Source organism: Belonocnema kinseyi, chromosome 5 (genome assembly GCF_010883055.1).
Source record: "Belonocnema kinseyi isolate 2016_QV_RU_SX_M_011 chromosome 5, B_treatae_v1, whole genome shotgun sequence".
Taxonomy (NCBI): Eukaryota; Metazoa; Arthropoda; class Insecta; order Hymenoptera; family Cynipidae; genus Belonocnema; species Belonocnema kinseyi.
In genome coordinates, this window is record NC_046661.1 from 11,375,107 (window position 1) to 11,394,886 (window position 19,780).

Sequence of the window (19,780 nt, forward strand, 5' to 3'; positions counted from 1 at the left end):
TTTTTGCGCCGATTCATAACCATGGATGAAACCTGGATCCACTTCTACACTCCTGAGTCAACGCAACAGGCAAAACAGTGGGTTCCACCGGGCCAAAGTGCTTTGAAGGTTCAAAAACGCAACAATGGGTCGGAAAGGTTATGGCCTCCGTATTTTGGGATGCACATGGCATAATATTCGTGGACTATCTTGAAAAAGGTAAAACCATAACCGGAGCATACTATTCATCATTATTGGACCGATTGAAAATCGAAATCGCCGAAAAACGACCGCATTTGAAGAAGAAAAAACCGCTTTATCATCACGACAATGCGCCTGTTCATTCATGCTTAGTTGCACAAGCAAAATTGCATGAAACCGGCTTCGAATTGGTTCCTCAGCCACCGTATTCACCAGACCTGGCCCTCAGCGACTATTACTTGTTCTCTAACCTGAAGAGATGGCTCACCGGTAAGCGTTTTTACTCAAATGAGGAGCTTATAGCTGAAACTGAGGCGTATTTTGGAGACCTTCCGATCGAGGACTTTTCGGGCGGTATCAAAAAGTTAGAAAATCGTTGGACTCGCTGTATCGACCTAAAAGGAGAGTATGTTGAAAAATAAAACCGACTTTGTCCAAAAAAACGTCTCCGTGTTTCATTTTTCAGGAACTTATCAGACTGCCTAGTATTTTACAAAAATGTTTTTGTTACTAAAATAAATATTTCAATTTTCCCAACTTTTTTGTTACAAATTCAAGTTCTTGCACTTCGAAAAAACGTTTTTTACGATTAATACTCGTAATTTCGAAAAAAATCAACCTTTAATAGATACATTTTTTTAGCTCCCGTATAAATTAAAGCGATAAATTTAAAAAAAAAACGATTTTTCTAAGTGAATATATATAATTTATAATTTAAATGATGCGCATGTGCATTTCCATTTATTAAAATGATTATAAATGAATTTCATTGTACTTTTAGAACTAATTTACGAACTGAAAAAAATCAGATGACAATACAATTAAGAACTAATAGATGTTTTTTATTTTTACAGTTCAAAAATGTAGAATAAAATAGGATTTTATTTATCCATGTACATACTCATTGAACTTTTTATACATATATGTACTAGTTTTAGGCTTCGTAGTTACAAAAATCACATATTTAGCCCAATAATGCCATACCTCACTTATTATTCTTACAATAATTTATTCTAAAATTTCTTAATAATGACACTTGATTATTAGTATTTAAATTTTTCTCATATTTAGGTTAACTAAAGTTGGTTCTTAGACTGTTTCTTTTAATCTTCGCTCATAATTTAATTTTTGATTCCTTTTTCATTCGCTTCTTCGTTAGACGATTAAAAGTTTAAACATTTATTTCTTTAAAATAAAACTGGGCTCCCTAATAAACATAACCGTACAAACGATTTCTAAGACAACAGGTTGACATTTTGACGTTAAACCTTTTTCTTAAGGTTCCTGTGAAAAATTAAAATGTTTTTTTTTTATTGTAAAAAATAATTATTTAGATGGATGACTTAAAAATATTTCAAAACAAATTTTAATACATTGTAAGTGATTGCGTCGTTTAATATATATTTTCAATCTTTTAACTGCACAATTTATATACAAGTTAAAAACTTTCAATTTTGCTGTTTAATGGCATTTAATACGAACATTTTGAACGTGTTAACTGCTTCGATTTTGGGTATCCACTTTGAGTATTTTGATTTCCAGTTCAGCGCTTATTACTTAAAATGTAAAAATTGATAGTTTCGAGAGTTAGAATCTTTAAATTTCAATGGCCGTGAAAAATGGTGGTGAACCGGGAAGAAGCCGGGTAAGGATGGAGAATTTTTTTTCCTTAATTAAAACGGCCACCCAGAATTATATTGCAGTGATTTTAAACCATTATAGGATATAAATTATAAATAATTTTTTGTCGGCAACATTAAGTTTCTTATACAGTTTTGAAGATATTTTGTTGACGATTCACTGTTGACGAAGTCTAAATTTTGAAGTCAAATTTCAGCTGTTTCTAAAGTTGCAGAACTGTTCGGCAAAAATAGAAAAAAAATTTAAGCGAATTACTTGTTTATTTGTGAATGGAGCCCAAATTAAAAAAGTAAATTATATTAAAAATTGTGGACACCAGAATTGTTAATGCAAGAAAATTGATCCCGGGCTGTAGAAAAGGAGAGATTAAGAGCAAAAAGCGTAGGTTCAATAGAAGCATTTATCAAAAGGAAGAGAGGGGAGAGGTAAAGCAATGAAGAGAAGGAAGATATCGGTGCGAGCGTAAAATATCAGAAAATCTTTAGATCGCCGCCGGAAAAGCAGAGTTTGGTAGAGCAGAGTGATAATAGTAAGGGGGCTGACGGCAGCGGAAATGAAAGTGAAGTTTCGATGAAAGAGTAAAGACTAAAGGAAATTCGAGAAGTGATGGTAGAGGTAATGGGGATTTATAAAGAAAAGCAGGAGAAAAGGGGAGAAGAATTAAAGAAGGAAATTAGGCGGGAAATGGCTGAAGTTAAGAAAGAAATAAAAAAATAGGAAGAAATCAGGGAAAAGTTAGAAAAGAGGATGCAGTCGTTAGAGCAAAAACTAGAGAAGCTGGAAGAAGATAATAATAAAAAGGTAGAGGAGATGCGAGGTAGGATGAAGAAACTTGAAAGCTCGAACGGGGATTGTGGTGGGGGCGAGAGTGGGAATAAGGAGTTGGAAAGGCTGAGAAAAATAGAACAAAGAATAGAAACGAAAGAGAGGGAAGAAAGATAATTAAACATAGTGATAAAGGGTATAAGATTAGAGGGTAAGGGGCTGAAGGAAGGAGTGGAAGAAGTACTAAAAAGGATTGATGCTAAGGTAGAGATAGAGGAAATGCGAAATGTAGGAAGGGAAGAGCGAAGAGGGGAGATAATGGTACTGGTGAAACTAAAGAAATGGGAACATAAGAGGGAGGTGATGACAAAGAAGAGGTTATTATATGGTAGTCCAGAGAGAATAGAGGATGATTTGACATGGGTATAAAGGAAGATGCAGTATAAATTAAGGAAAATAGCGGAAGAGGAAAAGAGGAAAGAAAAAAGGAAAAGACAACATGGGTTAAGTATGGGAGAATACAGATAGATGGAGTATGGCGGGATTGGGATGAAGAAAGGGAACAGATAGTAAGAAATGAGGCGCAGGGAAACTAGAAGAGGAAAGAGCGGGAGATAGGCAGATAAGAAATAGTAAGAAGGAAAAAAGATGAGAAACGAAAGTAGGGAAGAATAGACGATTTGTTATTGGAATATAGTAGGATTGGAGGGACAGGATTGGGAGATTATGAAAAATTTGACACAATGTGATGTAGTCATAATGATGGAGACGTGGCTAGATGAAAAGGGATGGGAAAGAGTAAGGGGAAGGTTACCAAGAGGTTGCAAATGGCAAGTGCAAAATGCAAAGGGGAAGAATAAAAAGGGCAGAGTAATGGGAGGAATGGTGTTGGGAGTAAGAAATAAATGTATAACAGGGAAAGATAATAAAGACAGGAAAGAACAAAAAGGAGGATTAATAGTAGAATAGGCAATGATGGGAGGAGAGAAGTGGAAGGTAGTAAGAATTTATGTGAATGGTAATGTACAGGAGAAAGCAGAGAAGATTAAAGAAATGATTGAAGAAAATAAAGAAGAGATTAGGCTGATAATAAGTGGGGATTTCAATGCGAGAACAGGAGACAGAGGAGGAAGGGAATGGGGAGAAGAAAGAGGAAGAAAATCCAAAAATAAGGTACTAAATGGGGAGGGAAAAAAGTTGTTAAAGGGCTTGGAGGAGTTGGGATGGTATATCTTAAACGGAAATATAGAAGGGGATGAAAAAGGAGAATATACACGCTCAGGAAGTGAAATAGGTGAATAGTGAATAGGTGAATATATTGATTCGGATCACTTTCCGCTAATAGTGACATTAGAGGGACAAAAAAGCAATAGCAATATGAGTAAAAGGGGAGCAAATGTAAAAAGTGTAGGAAAAGGGGATTGGTCAAGGGAAGAAAAAGAACAGTTTAGAGAAAAAATAAGAAAAATCAAAATGGGGGAGGGGAATGTGGACGAAGAGATGGTAAAAATGATAGGAGAAATAAAAATAGGATTAGAGTGCACAAACAAAAATGAAGTTAGTAAAGGGGGGGGGGGGTAGAAGTGGGTGGGATGAGGACTGCAAAGAGAAAAAAAAGGAGGTCAGAAAGGAATTAAGAAAGTGGTGAAAAGAAAAAAGTAATGGGGAAGAATATAGGAGAAAAAAGAAAGAGTATACTGAGTTGTGTTTTCAAAAGAAACAGAATAAAAGGTTTGAGGAAGAGGCGGAGAAGGCTAGGACGGAAGAAGAAGAATGGAAAGTAGTAAATAGAGAAAGAAAAAGCAGAAAAAGAGTAAACTAAGATTTTGAAATGATAGAATGGAAGAAATATTTTTTGCACTTGCTAGGAGGAGTAAAGAGAGAAGTTATAAAGCGAAGAAAATATGGTGGAGAAACAGATGAGCAAGAGGACATTTTAAGGGAAGAAATAGTTAAGGTTTTAGGAATAATGAAGGATGGAAAGGCACCTGGTATAGATGAGATTCCAAATGAAGTATGGAAATATGGAGGGGAGGAACTAGAGGAATTGGCATGGATAATGTGTAATAGAGTATGGAGAGAAGAGGGCTGGCCAGAGTTATGGAAAGAAGGAGTAGTTATACCAATAGTAAAGAAAGGCAAGGGAGAGGAGGTCAAAGATTATAGGGGGTGACGTTGATGCTAATACTGTATAAGTATATGTAACTACTTTGTCGGGGAGATTGAAGATAGAAGTTGAAGAAAAAAATAGACTCGCTGAATCAGACTGGGTTTAGAAAAGGAATGGGGATAATGGACAACATATATGTTCTGAACTACCTAGTAAATAAGAGATTTAAAAGGAAAAAAGGCACAATGATAGCAATGTTCGTGAACTTAAAGGCGGCGTTTGACTCATTAGACTGAGGAGAAATAGAAAAAGTTATGATAAAAAAGGGGATAAGAGAGGGATTAATAAAGAGAGTATCAGAAATTTTTAGAGAGACAAAAAGCAGGGTAAAGGTAGCGGAGCAAATAGGAGATAGTTTCTAGTTGGCGAGAGGTGTAAGACAAGAATGTCCTCTGAGCCCACTTCTCTTTAGTTTATTAATATCAGACTTGGAAGAAGAAATGAGGAGAAAGGTTTGGGGAGGAGTTAGGTTAGGGAAGGAAAAGATATACACACTGGCATACGCAGATGACATAGTGTTGATGGAAGAGGATGAAGAAGGGATGGCGGGATTAATTACAGGATTAGAGAAATACTTAGACAGGAAAAAGCTGAATGTAACTGTGGAAAAGACAAAGATAATGAGGTTTAGAAAAGGAGGGGGAAGGAAGAAAGAATGGACAGGGAGATGGTAAGGAATTAAGTTAGAAGAAATCAAAGAGTATAAATATTTGGGATATATCTTGCAAACAAATGGAGATCATACAGCTCATATAAAAGATAGGATCAAAAAAGTAGCAGGAGTAATGAAACAGACATGGGGAATAGGAAAATGAAGGTTAAAAAAAGTTGGAGAAGGAGAATGTGGTTCTTTGATACGCTGGTATGGCCGGTATTAGGTTATGGAGCATAGATATAGGGAGAGGAATGGAAGATAAAGAAAGCAGGCAAGAAAATGTGGTTAAGATTCTAGGGGAAGATGGATTAGGAGAAGAATGGATGAAGGAGTTGGAGAGTGCTAGAGGAGCGAATGAGAGAGAATGAAAGAATGCACGTGAAAAAGGGTAAATGGAGGTATAAAAAAGTGAAAGAAAAAGGAAACAGAAGTCGCTTAGATTAGGAGCGTAAAAATTGTAAGTAATAAAAAGGTAAAGTTTAAGGAGACTAAGATGCGTTTGCGTTCTCATGCTCTCTCTCTCTCGTTTGCACTCTCGCTTTCGTTCGATCGCTCACTCGTTTGATAATAAGTCCTAAATTGCGCTATCACAGGAAATAGAAATAAGAAACTAGATATAAGACTTTATGTAAATAGTTGTAAATAATTGTATATATAGAAAAGATAAGATTGTAAAAAAATATAGATATAAACGGAAAGATTGCAACGAATGGGAGTCATGTAAACCCTTAGGGGAAACATTATAAATAAAGAAGAAGTAAAATAACCAGCAAGACACTTAAGTCCCTCAATTGGAAGATATGACTAACTACTGGTCGGGTGTTTGGGGAAAAATGAGCAAATGCAATTTGGATACTGCTTGGTTAAGCAAGGGCCAAGCAATATTCCTGAAATGTAGCTGACGAACATCACAGCTTTAGATGTTTCGGCGGTCTTGATAAGGGCAATTAACTAGAAAGCACCAGGTCCACACATGACGAATAGCCTGTCTTCCAATAATTTAGAAATGTCTTACAGCTATCATTGATGTATATTCTCATTGCGATAGGAATGACATCTTTACAGAAGAACAAAAAGGATGTTGTAAAAACACGCGGGGCTGTAAAGATCTAAGCACTATAGATTCTGTTGCCATGACTCAAGCTCTTAAGCCTCAAAGGAACTTACGCATGGCATACATTGACTAAAATCAAGCATTTCCTTTCGTGCCTAATGACTATTTGCTTGAATTCTTAAAACTTTACAAAATCTGCCCACGCATTATTTACTTTTCTCAGTCAGGCGATGAGGCTCTCGAGTACAAGAATCCAGTATTTTGATCATGGACAACCAAGCATAACTCGATCAATACGCATTCGGACTGGAATATTTCAAGGAGAATCCTTCAGTATATTATGGTTTTGTTTAGTGTTGAACCCAATGAGCAAAATACTAAACAGCATGTATCATGGGTTCAAAATTCACGATAATGAGGATGGTCATCAAGTGAGTCATCTTCTGTACATGGATGACCTGAAGCTGTACGCTAGTCACCCCAGAAACTGCAGCAAGTGATTGATGTCATAAAGCAGTTTTCCAATGACATTCACATGGAGTTCGGACTAGATAAATGCAGAACAATGACTACGATAGTTGATACAAGCCACACGACTGCCTTCACTACGACACTCAGATTGATAATCAAAAGTTTTCTCAACTCGAGAAACGAAATCAGGGCAATCAACGCATATACCATTCGTGTCCATACGTACACCTTTGGGCTCATCAAATGGTCTAACACCGACCTTGAAAAGTTAAACAGAATCGTCCGCTTAAAAATGACGAAGCACCGAATGCACCACAAAAATTCAACGATTGAAAGGGTGGTTCTAATACGACGTATAGCGGGTCGAATCGTTGTATATGTTAAAAAACTGTGTGAGTCACAAGTTATACAATTGCGAGACTATTTTAACAGCAAACGAAATTTTGCACGTTACAGCACCATCTATAAAGCGATCTTGACTAGACGCCCTTGAATTTATCCTCCGGTGGGGTGTAGAATATCAGGGCAGAAACCATAGAGGAATTTAAAATACAATGAAGGCAGAAAGCTATCCACGACGAGCACCCCAAAACGTTAGATCAACATAAAGTGAATAGTGAGGCATCCAATATTTGGCTAAGAAAGGGTGTTCTGTATCCAGAGACGGAAGGATTCGTCATTGCGATTCAAAATAAGGTTTTCATCACTAGGAATTATCGCAAACACGTGTTGCATCAGGATGTGCTTCACCGGTGCCGATTATGTGAAGATACCAACGAATCCATCGAGCACATTATTGATGGCTGTCGCGTAATGACTTAGTAAGAATATACGCACATACATAATGATATAGCGGGCGCTACACATCACAAAACTTGCCCTAAACCTAAAATTATTATAGGAATTACGATCTAAAATTATTATAACATACGGGCCAATCGACCTGACATCGTAATGCGAAAAAAAATTGGAAGGGTACATCATCGACATTGCTTGTCCACTTAACCAAAATTTGCAGTCAAGCTATACAACCAAGATCCACAAGTATAGCGAGTTAAGGCATGAAGTAAAGACATTATGGAGGAATGTGAATCATGCATCTATTCATCTCATTGTGATTTCCGCTACAGGCAACGTGCACGCAAGATGCACTGATCATCTTGAACATTTAGGACTCAGTAGGGTATTGGCAGCAGCCAATACCTAAAAACCTGTAGAGTGGCAGATGGTAGCTTTAAGAAAGCACCCAGAGGTTACTGTTGTCACCTTCAACATTCGCGGCCGCTCGTAATTGTATACCTGCAAAATCATCGCAGGAAGTTTCAATCATCGTATTAATATAACTTATAAAATCCTAATCTCATCAGTCACTTGACTTTGTCCGTGGTTGTCTAATCGGGTTCACCGGAGTAAAAGTTTTGAATAAAAAGTGTATTTTAAATTCCAGGTCATTTTTATGTTTTTGAGATAAAGTTTTTTCAATTTTGCAGGTCTATTTAAATTAATTTAATTATAATTTTAATACTTTTTTAATTATCACTATAGTTTTTCAAACTTCTATAGAAATAAAGTAAAGGTTTCCTACACACATTTCTTGTCAGAACTTAATGCAATAAACGGGCGGTTGCTCTTTTTATACTTTCTTGAATATTTGGAGTTATAGTTATTGGACAATGTCACATATTTACGAAGTTACGTAAATCGAGTCACAACTGACTTCTGTAATAACATGTTAAAATTATTACGTATTCAAAGGGAATATTGTCAGAATCATATAAGAAACTTAAATTTATATTTAAAATAAAAAAATATATTTTTTATATCATATACTGCATTAAAATCGCCTCAATATAATTTAGGGTGGCTGTTTTAATCGGAGAAAAACGGAAAAAATTTTCTGGACATTTCTTAGTTCGCAAACATTTCTGCCGTAAAAGTTAAAAAGACACTTATGTGAAATTTTTGACGAAAATAAGACTTTTACCTTAATCGATTTGTAAAAGAAAACTGGATATACCTATGCAAACGAAAATTCTGAAAAAAAAAACAAATAGATTTGATTGAATTGCAAGTTTTTTGCGACTGAAATTTCTAATTTTCTGCAAGATTAAACCGTAAATCACTAAAAATTTGTATTCGACCTACGACGACAGGTATGACAATACAACTTAGAACAGCTGTATGTCGACTCGCGGTCTTTTAACTTTTAAAAGTTTTGTGGATCGTTCTTAAATACAATAAAGTTAAGTGGTTTATTAAAGATAGTTGACTAGCAAACATTTTTCCCCTGTATTTTTCTCTATGAACTACCACATGTCGATTTTGTTAGTGCAAGTAACGAATTATATTATTTTTACAGAATAAGTAAAATATTAATTAATTTGTATGAATAATGTTGAAACATTTATAAAAAATGGATTCCATAATACCGTTTCCAGACAAAATTGCTTTGGTTGATTTTCTAGGTTCGAAGATGAACCGACATAAGTGTCTTTTGAACTTTTACGGAAGATGTTTCATGGTGATTCATATTTAAAGATTGGTCGAACTATCGAAGCTAACAAGTTTTTTCATTTGAAGCTATAAACATTAAACTGGAAATGAAAATACTTAAAGTGGAACTCTTTTGAATTTTAAACTTTTAGAATTAAAGCATAACGTTTTTAATTCAAACGCTCAATTATTTATACGTATAAAGTGGAAGCTATTAATACATTCCACAATATCACTTTCAATGCTCTAAATGGATACATAAATCAACAAATTTGTAAAATTTCATAATTATATCATTTTAAGTTTAAATTCGAAAGAGAATGATTACAATTTTTTCAACCGAACACTTTTTAAGATAATATTAATTAAGTTCAATTGTTATTCACTCATCAAAATTGGTTATGAAACCGTTTCAAGTGTTCCCTCAAAATAATTATTTCTTAAAATAAAAAAAACCTTTCGAATTTTCACAGGAATGATTTACTTTTAAATGTTGTGAAAACTTCTTAAATTTTCTATCACTTTCCAAATTATACTGAAGTTTCTTTATTTTAAAAGTGATTAGTAAAATAATCGATGTCGCGTAGTTAGAGTAATGGCACCAAACTCGCGAGAACGTTTGAAAACAAAAATGTGGATAAAACTTTAACTTATTACAAAAGATAGTAAAACTCCTATAGAAATAATAAGAGATCGAGAACTGACGTGTCTCGACAAAAACTCGCAAAACATTAGAAATGACCGTGAGGTTTCCAGGTATAATATTTAACTGTGCAATTTCTATTTCGACTCAAATGAAATTTGTTATTTAACAACAAAACTTACAACTTTTTGTTGCTAAACTTTTCCATGATAACATTTCATCTAAGACTTTGAAATCCATTAAAAAAAGGTCATAAATCAATGTCAAAACTGACTACAAATAATTTATTAGTGGGTTAGAGTAGGAAATTTTTGTTAATAATGCTATAAACAAATTAGTTAACAAAATTAATTTTTTCGTGCCATTTTGATAATTTTTGGATGAAAAGTCTTGATTTTCTTTTGCTGAATCAACTTAAAATATTGTGCCTAAGACTCCTTGCTATCAGATTTTTCATAGTAACTAAAAAATGTTTATTATTTCAACAATTTCTATAAACAAATAATCAGTTTGAGCATTTTTTTAATTAATAGGCTTGATCTTTTTGCGGAATTAATTCCAAACGTCTTACAAAAGAATCTATGTTATCATATTTTTAATAGTGACAGAAAATTATAATGATTCAAACGATTTTTATGAACAAATACACATTTTGACAATTATTTCATAAATAGGTTTAATTTTTTCGGAATTATGCAAAATATCCTGACCCAAAATCAATTCGACTTGAAACAAATAAAATCTAATCGTCTAATAAATCGGTCAAATGTAGAACATATGACCCATAAATTTCATAACTCATTAACCTTAAACCTGTAAACTTAAACCTGAGTTATTTATCTACAAACCTGTAAACCATAAGGCACTAAACCTATTGTCCTTAAACCCTAGAAATGTTTGATGCAAAACTGTAAAAACAATCGACGATAGTTTCATAACCTAAGGGCGAGCGAGATAGAACTGACGAGATCCTCAGAGTTTATCCTGTATTGTTTTATTATAAAATATATAACACTTTTTGCACTTTTAGTGTTATAAAATAGAACATGTGAATTTTTCTATGATTCGTAATACTTACTTGTGATACCCCAATCAATTAAATTTCAATTTCGTAAAATTAAAAATAGCTTGTGTTAATTTTGTATCTGCTAAGTGTTGATATACAAATTCTAAATTGCCTAACTAACTTAAATATTCATATTTATGTGAATTAATGTGCAATAATAATTACACCGATAACTTTTAAGGAACAGACTTGCTCATGGGAAAATTAAAGACAACATACTCTTTGTTTGAAACTGAATAGCAATTCCTAAGAAACAAGATAATAGCAGTCTTTTTGACACAATTTAAAAAAAATGGATCAGTATCTCCCATAGAAGGGACAGGTTTCAACTCAAATATATTGATTTTTCAGGGAAATAGCTTGTGCTGAATATAGGAGAGCTGGATAATGAAATTACAGATGACGAAAGTTCTGACGTCATAGTAAAAAAGGGCCGACCACGCTTATCGTTCGAGAAGGGTCTTTGAAAAGAGACCTATTGAAAAATAAGAGAGCATAATTTACAAATGTTTAGAAGTAAAATGTAGCCACCTTACGATGACATAACAAAAGACAAGCAATATTGTTACCCTAATCACATAGAAATCAATGATTTAGGAGCAAGTGTTCATTTGATGTATTTCCTCGATCATACAATTCGCAGGATATTTCAACTTATTGATGAAAAAGAACTTTAAAGTGTGATAACACTCTGATAACTCCGATCCGTCTGACAAGTCAGTGTTTATAACATGTTTTGTACCACTTAGGTTGCGACCTGGTAATAACATTTTGCGGGTTAATTCCAAACCAAATTTAGTAACTTATCTCCGTCCAATCAGTTTTCAGTTAATAAAAGAAACTGTTTCAGTAACAACAAGTAACTATCAATATTATAATGAAATGCTAGAAAAAATAGAAAATTATTGTTTAGAGTTTGATAATATGAAGTAACGTAACATTCATAATGAAATGTAGTATGCTTGACGTTAAAGCAGGTAATGCGATAACAGAGCAAGTATCTTCTTCTTCCTGCAATTTATGTGGTGCTAAACCTAATGCAATGAATGATATTGATATGGTAAACGTAAGTGTGAAACAGAATTTTACAAATTTGTTTTTCCTGTATTAAATAGCTGGATTCGAGTCATGGAGTATTTACTACACATATCATACAACTTAGATTTTCAAGAATATATGGATAAGGGAGAAAATAACATTCGAAAGAAAAATAGGAAATCAATAGTTTAAACCTTACGAAAAATTCAGTTTCAGTTCAACGTTGACATTGTTAAACAAGGTTCTGGAACCACAAATACAGGAAATGTAGGCCGAGGTTTTTTTGAAAAATCTGGACAAGTGACTTAACTTATAGGGGTCAAAAAAGACATCATAGAGAGACTGTATACTGTACTTCAAGTTATATCACGTGGAAATGGAATTGACTTGATTAAATTTAACGCATTTTTGTATAGAAACAGCAAAGGAATGTATTAACAGCTACGCACGGTACAAAATGCAACCATCTGTACACAAAGTTTTTATGCATGATTGCAATATAACGAAAGAGTTTAACGCTCTTATGATCTGGTTTTTAGATGAACCTAAAGAAGTACACAACAAAGTTTTTCGAAAAACACGCTCTGAACACTGGTTTGAAGGCATATGTTTCATGTCTTGTATTATTAGGGCAAACATATCTCGGGTGTATGGGCTATAGGTTTAGTTCCCTATGGTTTACAGGTTTGTAGATAAATGACTCCGGTTTATAGATTTGAACTTGATAGATTTTAAGATTTTAAGTTTGAAGTTTACAGGTTTAAGGTCAATGAGTTTTGAAATGTATGGGTCATATGTTCTACACTTGACAGATTTATTAGACGATTGGATTTTATTTGCTTAAAGTCTGATTGATTTTGGGTCAGGATTTTTTGGTTTTAGGGTTTATAGATGTAGGATTTACGGGAACATGGATGCATAAATTTGAAGTTTAAGTTGTTTTTATATAATTACTTATCTTTCTTTATGGATAATGCGTTGAAGCTTAAAGCAAAAATTTCTGTGCAAATAACATAAAGTTCGCACTGTGTGAACTTCTACCAGAGGTTTATTCAAAAATAAAAATAATAAAATTTTACGATTGATGAAGAATTTTTATCAATTTTCGGCAAAAAAATCCTTGCTGTCATATATTAGGTCACTATAAAAAATATGACAGCATGCATTCTTTTTTCAGATATTTCGCAATGATTCCGAAAAAAATTAAACCTATTGATGAAGAAATTAGTCAAAATGCTCATTCGTTTATAGAAATTGTTAAAATAATTAACATTTTTTGGTCCCTATGAAAAATATGATAGCGAGGAGTCTTAAGAAAAACATTTTAGGTTGATTCCGTAAAAATATCAAGCCTTTTCATAAAAAAATGGTGAAATTGTGCATTTGCCTAAAAAAATTGTGGAAATAATTACAATTCTTTGGTCACTATGAAAAACATGATAGCAAGGAGTCTTAGGCAAAACATTTTAAGTTTATTCTACAAAAAACTCAAGCCTTTTCATCATGAAATCGTTAAAATTTGTATTTGTTCATAAAAATTGTTTATATAATGAACATTTTTTGGTCACTATGAAAAGCATGACAGCAAGGAGTCTTAACCTAAACATTTTAAGTTTATTCTGCAAAAAAATCAACCCTTTTCATTATAAAATGGTCAAAATGTGCATTTGTTTATAAAAATGGTTGAAATAAAAAACATTTTTGTCAATATGAAAAATATGCTCTCGAAAGTACGATCATGGTTCCTTAAAGCAACCAATCCCGGCACAACTGGAACGTGTATGTCATCCACTCCTGCTCCTCCTGTCCTAGAAGGTAAGCAAGAACGTGCAATTTACGCAACGTACTTCGTAAAGCACTGTTCCTTAGAGTGCGGTCTTTAGCCGCGGATGACCTTACGCGGTAGACGGTATAGTTGGAGGTGAAGGTTTTATCTTCGGATACTTTTTTAGAGTTACCAACGTATGTACAGTGTTAGGAGGAACAGTGTTGTCGGACCAGATATAGTAAACCCAGAAGAACAGCTTTTGCATCTGACTTGCGATCGTCTGAGCCTGATGCTGGCAAGCTGGGATTTTGTTGAGTTGGCTGAGAAATGAAGCTTTCATACCTCCAAGGCAGCCGATTACTAGAACCGCAAGATGGACTTTGTAGCCTGGGTACAGCCTGCTCGGCTCGAAAAGAAGAGCCTGATATTTCGCCCTTTTTTCTTCCTTCTTTGCCATGATAGTACCATCGGCTGGTGTCGAGAATTCAATGACGTAAATTATCTTGGACTTTAGATCTTGGAGGGCAACATGAGGCTTTGTAGCACTGATGCGTTGAGTAGTGGAAAATGCCAAATTCCCGTAGATCTTACACTGATAATTCTCTACAACGGATTCCAGTTCTCCCTGGGCGAGCATACTTTGAGCATCCACTGAAAATATGTTCAATTGTTTCTAGCTCTGGCTTGCACGCTCGGCAGTTGGTATCACCTACAGGTACATTCATTATGCGCTCACGGTGAAAAAAGGTGTCTATAACGCTGTCTTCTCAGGCAAAAAGAAACCCCTCCGTCTCCGATCTTAATCCAGCAGTTTTGAGAAACGTGTTGGATAGACTCATCGATAGCTCTTCTCTACGTATAATGCCGTAGAATTTGCCATGAAGGGGCTTGTCAGCATGTTTCTTTAGTAGAAGCGAATGTTCTGCTTCCTGTACACGACTTTTAAGGACCAAAGGTGTTAATGATGCTAAGCCGTGTGTAGTCTCGCTGGAATCAAATAGTTCGATGAGGACACGCTAAGCTTTGCAAATACGAAGTACAGAAGATCTACGATGATAGCTTCGATTGATTGTCACCATCTTGCGTGTGCTTCGGACAAGTTGCTTCAACTCATTGACGTTGAATGGTATTTCCACCTATGCGTCGAAGGTCCTGATCGTCACGCGTTGATATATTTTCTAGTCTTCGTTGGTGTAGATAAACACAGGCACACTTGGCGAGTCCAAAGCTCATGCCAATGGCTTTAGAGTACCTACTTACTGCCACCACAAGGATTGAAAGGTTCTCTATTAAAGAAGCAATAACTTTAAGTGCGTCCATGTATAAAAGGTGGCTGACCTTAAATTCTCTTCTGTTCGGCGGGCCACATTGGCATCCAGATCTTTTGTCCCTTAAAGCTGTTGCCCCTATTATGTGGGACATAACTTATAGTCACCTGTCTTTTGTCAGAGGTTATGACAAATCTTGTCTGCCACAAGAGGATAAGCTCTTTCATACATCACACTATTATTGGCTGTACCTCCAGGCACTCACGGAGCTTAACAAGTAGCTGATGCTTAATGTTAACGAATGCCTTTCTGTAGTCAATCCAAGCCATGGACAGATTGCATTGATACCTGATGGAATCCTGGGTAATAAACCTGTCTATTAACAGTTTCTCTCTGTAACCAGCCAGTCCTCTCTTGAATCCGCGTTCAACTATTGCACTCCATACCGGTTCGATATATATATTAATATCCTCTCTTTGGGGCGCTAGTGAATATTTTGTAGCTGGTGTTTAAACAAGCTATGGGCTGGTAGTTCTTTGAACTTGACAAATCTCCGGTCTTAGGGATCATTACCGTAAGTCCTTCAACTAAGCACTGTGGGATGGATTGTTCTCCGTTTAAGAAAGTAGAAAATATACGAGCCAGATGTCGGTGTGTAGAAGTTAACTTCTTCCACCAAAAGTTGTTGATTTGATTTGGTCCTGGAGCTGAAAAGTTTTTAGTTCTAGCGATAACTTTCTTCACTTCATAAGCAGTAATAATTTTACACTCCTCTTCTGGACGTTGCAACAGTTTCCTCTTTCAAAAGTTACGCAACAGTGAGATATCTGGTGCGTCTTCATTTAGCTTATGAGTATCTCCATATACTTGCTACCAGAAGACTTGAATGTCTTCTCGACTAGGCGGATTTTCAACGACATGATGTTTTGTTGAAAAGACGAGAAGGGTCAGTAGAGAAGGTGGAATTTTTCTGAATTCACCTTACTTACCTTATAAGACGCTTTTTAGCTATTGAAAGAGCTCTTATTTTTTGCGCCCAGTGCTGCTCGATTGTCAAGAGTTTACACTTGTTCAGCGTGTAATTTTGATTCGATTTGAACCGCTTTTTTTCAAATACTTGTGAATACTTTTAGTTTTAAGAAACATAGCGCGAAATAGGTTTCGATTTGTCAGAACGCTGTCTAAACTAAAAAACCACCGGAAATCATTATAGTAATAGATAAAATTCAAAGATATTGCGTTTTCAATGTACTTCTTAAATTAGTTCTAAAGCACAATGAAATTCATTCATAATCATTTTAATCGATTGAAATGCGCATACGCATTATTTAAATTATAAATAATATACATATATAATTAGCATGAATAAATAATTACAAACAATTAAAAAAACAATACTTTTCTGTCGAAATTAAGGCATGACCTGTGCGAATCGTATTAAACTTTAAATGTGGGCATTTAAATTACGCACCGATCGGCTCTTTTCTGCTCGGTGCATGGTCAGTAACGACCGGCCTCTTTTGGCTCTTAACATTGGAGGCAGGTACCAAAGAGGAAAAAAGGCGTTTAAAACTCTGTACGATGATCCGCCCGTGAGATCAGAGTTACAAGTAAACATAACCTAAAAATAAACATAGTTTTACGAAAACTCCGCCAGTCCGCGGTCGGCAGCTCTGATCTCGAATCTAAGGTATAGGTAGCGACTTTAAATCCAACCATAAGGTGGTTTTTCATTATAGAAATTATGTACCTACATAGCACATCTTAAATATTTGGTTCAGACATCTCAAAAATTTACCTACATTGACCCTGACTAAGCTTTACACAGTTCTTAAAGATATTAGGCGTTATTTCTTACAGGTTTTTATTGCGTAAAGTTGATTTATTTATTGTTAAATGTCAATGAAATGTTTAAGTTATCATCCAATTTTGGTTTGTTTTAGGGTTTGCCGATGCTGGATGCCGAAGGTAAAGAAATCAGTAAGGGTCAGTTAAAAAAACTACAAAAAATGCAGCAAGTACAAGAGAAAAGGTATAACGAGTACCTTACGAGTTTGTGAGGGTGTCTCGTAGTTCATGTATTTAGGAAATAAAAAGATTAAAGAAAAAACTTTTAAAAGAAAGGACTTCATATTTATTATATTGTGATATAAGGTTTCGGAATGAGAGCTTTTTCTTTCCCATTATTTGTAATTTCTGCAGTATAGTATTACTTTAGGACATCTACGAAATGAGCAAAATATCCAATCAAGGTAAATATTATATTTATTCGTGGAATTCCTATATGATATCATATATTCCTATATGATTTTTTTGGTCTTATAATTAAAGTAACCCATCTTTTAAAGATGATGCACAAAAATAATATGGAAGAGCAAGGCCAGTAATGGGCCGAAAAAAAGGTAAACAATTTTTTCATTTATTTAAACAATTCAGTTATAAACATTCAGCGCAAATTTTAGGATTCGTAAACGGAGATTCTCAAGCATAATTCCTGGATGTGTTTAAAAATGATTTTTTCAGCAATTACTGATAACATCTTCCACATACATGATGCGAAATAAAAAACGACGGATTCAAATAGCGGAAGAAAATCAAATTATTCGAAAAATTTGTGTAAGAAATAGTTTTTAATTTTTCCCTTTATTTGAATTCTTTCATACATAAAGAGAGAACACAGTACAGTAAAAAGTCGAGAAACCCTTTTAAAATAAGAATTTCCGCAAAAATCGTTATAATTAGAACGATAATAAGCTCTTTTTAAATAAAACTGTTTATTAGCCTTGGAGGTATTTAACATGTCTAAAATATTGATTGCTTTAGGTTTGTTCACCGCAAGGGTATCGAGAATACGTCAGTATGCACAATTTCAAATAAATCGGGTATTTTAAAGTGGGTCAAAATTGCATTACAATATTTGATCCTGATAAAATAAATCAAAATTAGCCATTGAAACTAAATACAGCCTTTACTGCTATTTGTTGCAATAAATGACATAATTTATAGTTATATTACTTATTTGAGTATAATTATCTACCGCCTCAATACGATCATATAATATTCAATATTTTAGGTTAAATTATCTACTGATAAATGTAAATATTACCTTGCCATTTGATTACCCGCTCAAATCGTTATACTGAAATGTTTTAATAAAGTGAAATTTCAGCATTAGATCAGTTGATATGCAGCTGTAGCCAGTTATAAGGTTTATTATTTTCTACGCTAATGTATTACCAATTTCCGACGCGCTTTTTTTTTTTAAATCACTATTTACTGATCTTGCACCCCGTACAGCCGAAAGTAGGGAAAGCATTAAAAACAGATTACACTCGTCTCTCGATTCTGTGCAGCGCGATTTTGCGCCGGCTTCACGAATGACTAATTCTGTCTTCACCCTAAACGTCCCTTGAAGACTTTGACGCTCGGATAGTCAGTGATGTGTCTCTCTGAGCGCTCCTGCACCATAATGTGCCGGATTCAGAGATTATACTCGTATATGCGGTTCTGAATTTAGACATGAAAAAACGCGTTAGATTCTGTAACAAGACCTGGGCCCGGCACAGAACTGGGAGATGAGTCTAAAAAAATTAAAAAAATATTTTTTCAAGATAAAACGTTTTATTTTCTTAAAAATAATAAATTATACAGTATAAAGTGTAAAGAGTAATCATATTATTCATTTGGTTTTGTTATGAAAATTAACTTTCTTTTTTAAACCTGCACAAAGATTTAGTCGAAAATTACATTAATTTATATTTCATTATGGAATTTGTATTCAGAAAACAAAAGTATTCTAATGGCTTAATAAAATTCATGAAACGGAGAACGATGAGTGTATTCTTCTCATGAACAAATCTGAACTTTATTTGTATGATTGCTGGAGCACGAAAATTATTAGAGAATTTTCTGAGCACCCTACCAATAGAAATCTCTGAGTATTCTCAAGCGCAATAGCTTGACCCGTTTGAGTCCATAAGCAGAGTCGATTTGAATGATTTAGTCTCTGAGATAAATTTCTGAGATAAATGTCTCTTCAAATTATTAAAACTTTTTTTTAATTGATGAATTTTCTCATTATACTTATTTATAATTATAACTTATATACTAATATAAAATTTTCTAGTTGAATTAAAAAATGTCTGTTTTGGCGTATCTCATTCCATTTACGAGAAACGTTGTATTCATTCTAATTCTATGCATTTAAAAAAAGTTAGATATCTGAAATCATCGAAACCCATAGATTCCGAATTATTATGTTTTAGGCTGTTAACTATAAATTAAAAAAAAATCTACTTCTAAATTTTAATCCGAAAGCTTAACAAAGGACCCTTGAGTATCGGCTATTCTAACTAAAGTAATGCAATATACTTAGTAGGCCACCTGCACACCTGCCCAGTAATGGAGACAACTGGTTAACAGATGGCTCCAGGAACAAGTAGAATGCAGGTGCTTCTTAATTGCGATGGGGTCCTATGCCACATTTCTACAATCTGAAATTATGGCCACGCTCCACTGCGCCTACAAGGCAACGGAGTGTGGCAATAAGAGAAACATTTGTATCAGCT

General features: G+C 34.4%; 1 protein-coding gene across 1 annotated transcript in view; it reads left to right on the forward strand.

The window, feature by feature from the left end:
• The window catches only part of LOC117172487 (cysteine--tRNA ligase, cytoplasmic), a 172,487-nt gene extending 155,161 nt beyond the window's left edge, over nt 1-17,326 (forward strand). The window contains exon 9 of the mRNA XM_033360476.1: nt 17,156-17,326. Coding sequence (XP_033216367.1) covers nt 17,156-17,272 — 117 coding nt within the window. The 3' untranslated portion in view covers nt 17,273-17,326. The remainder of the gene's footprint in view (nt 1-17,155) is intronic.
• Nucleotides 17,327-19,780: the final 2,454 nt, after the last annotated feature.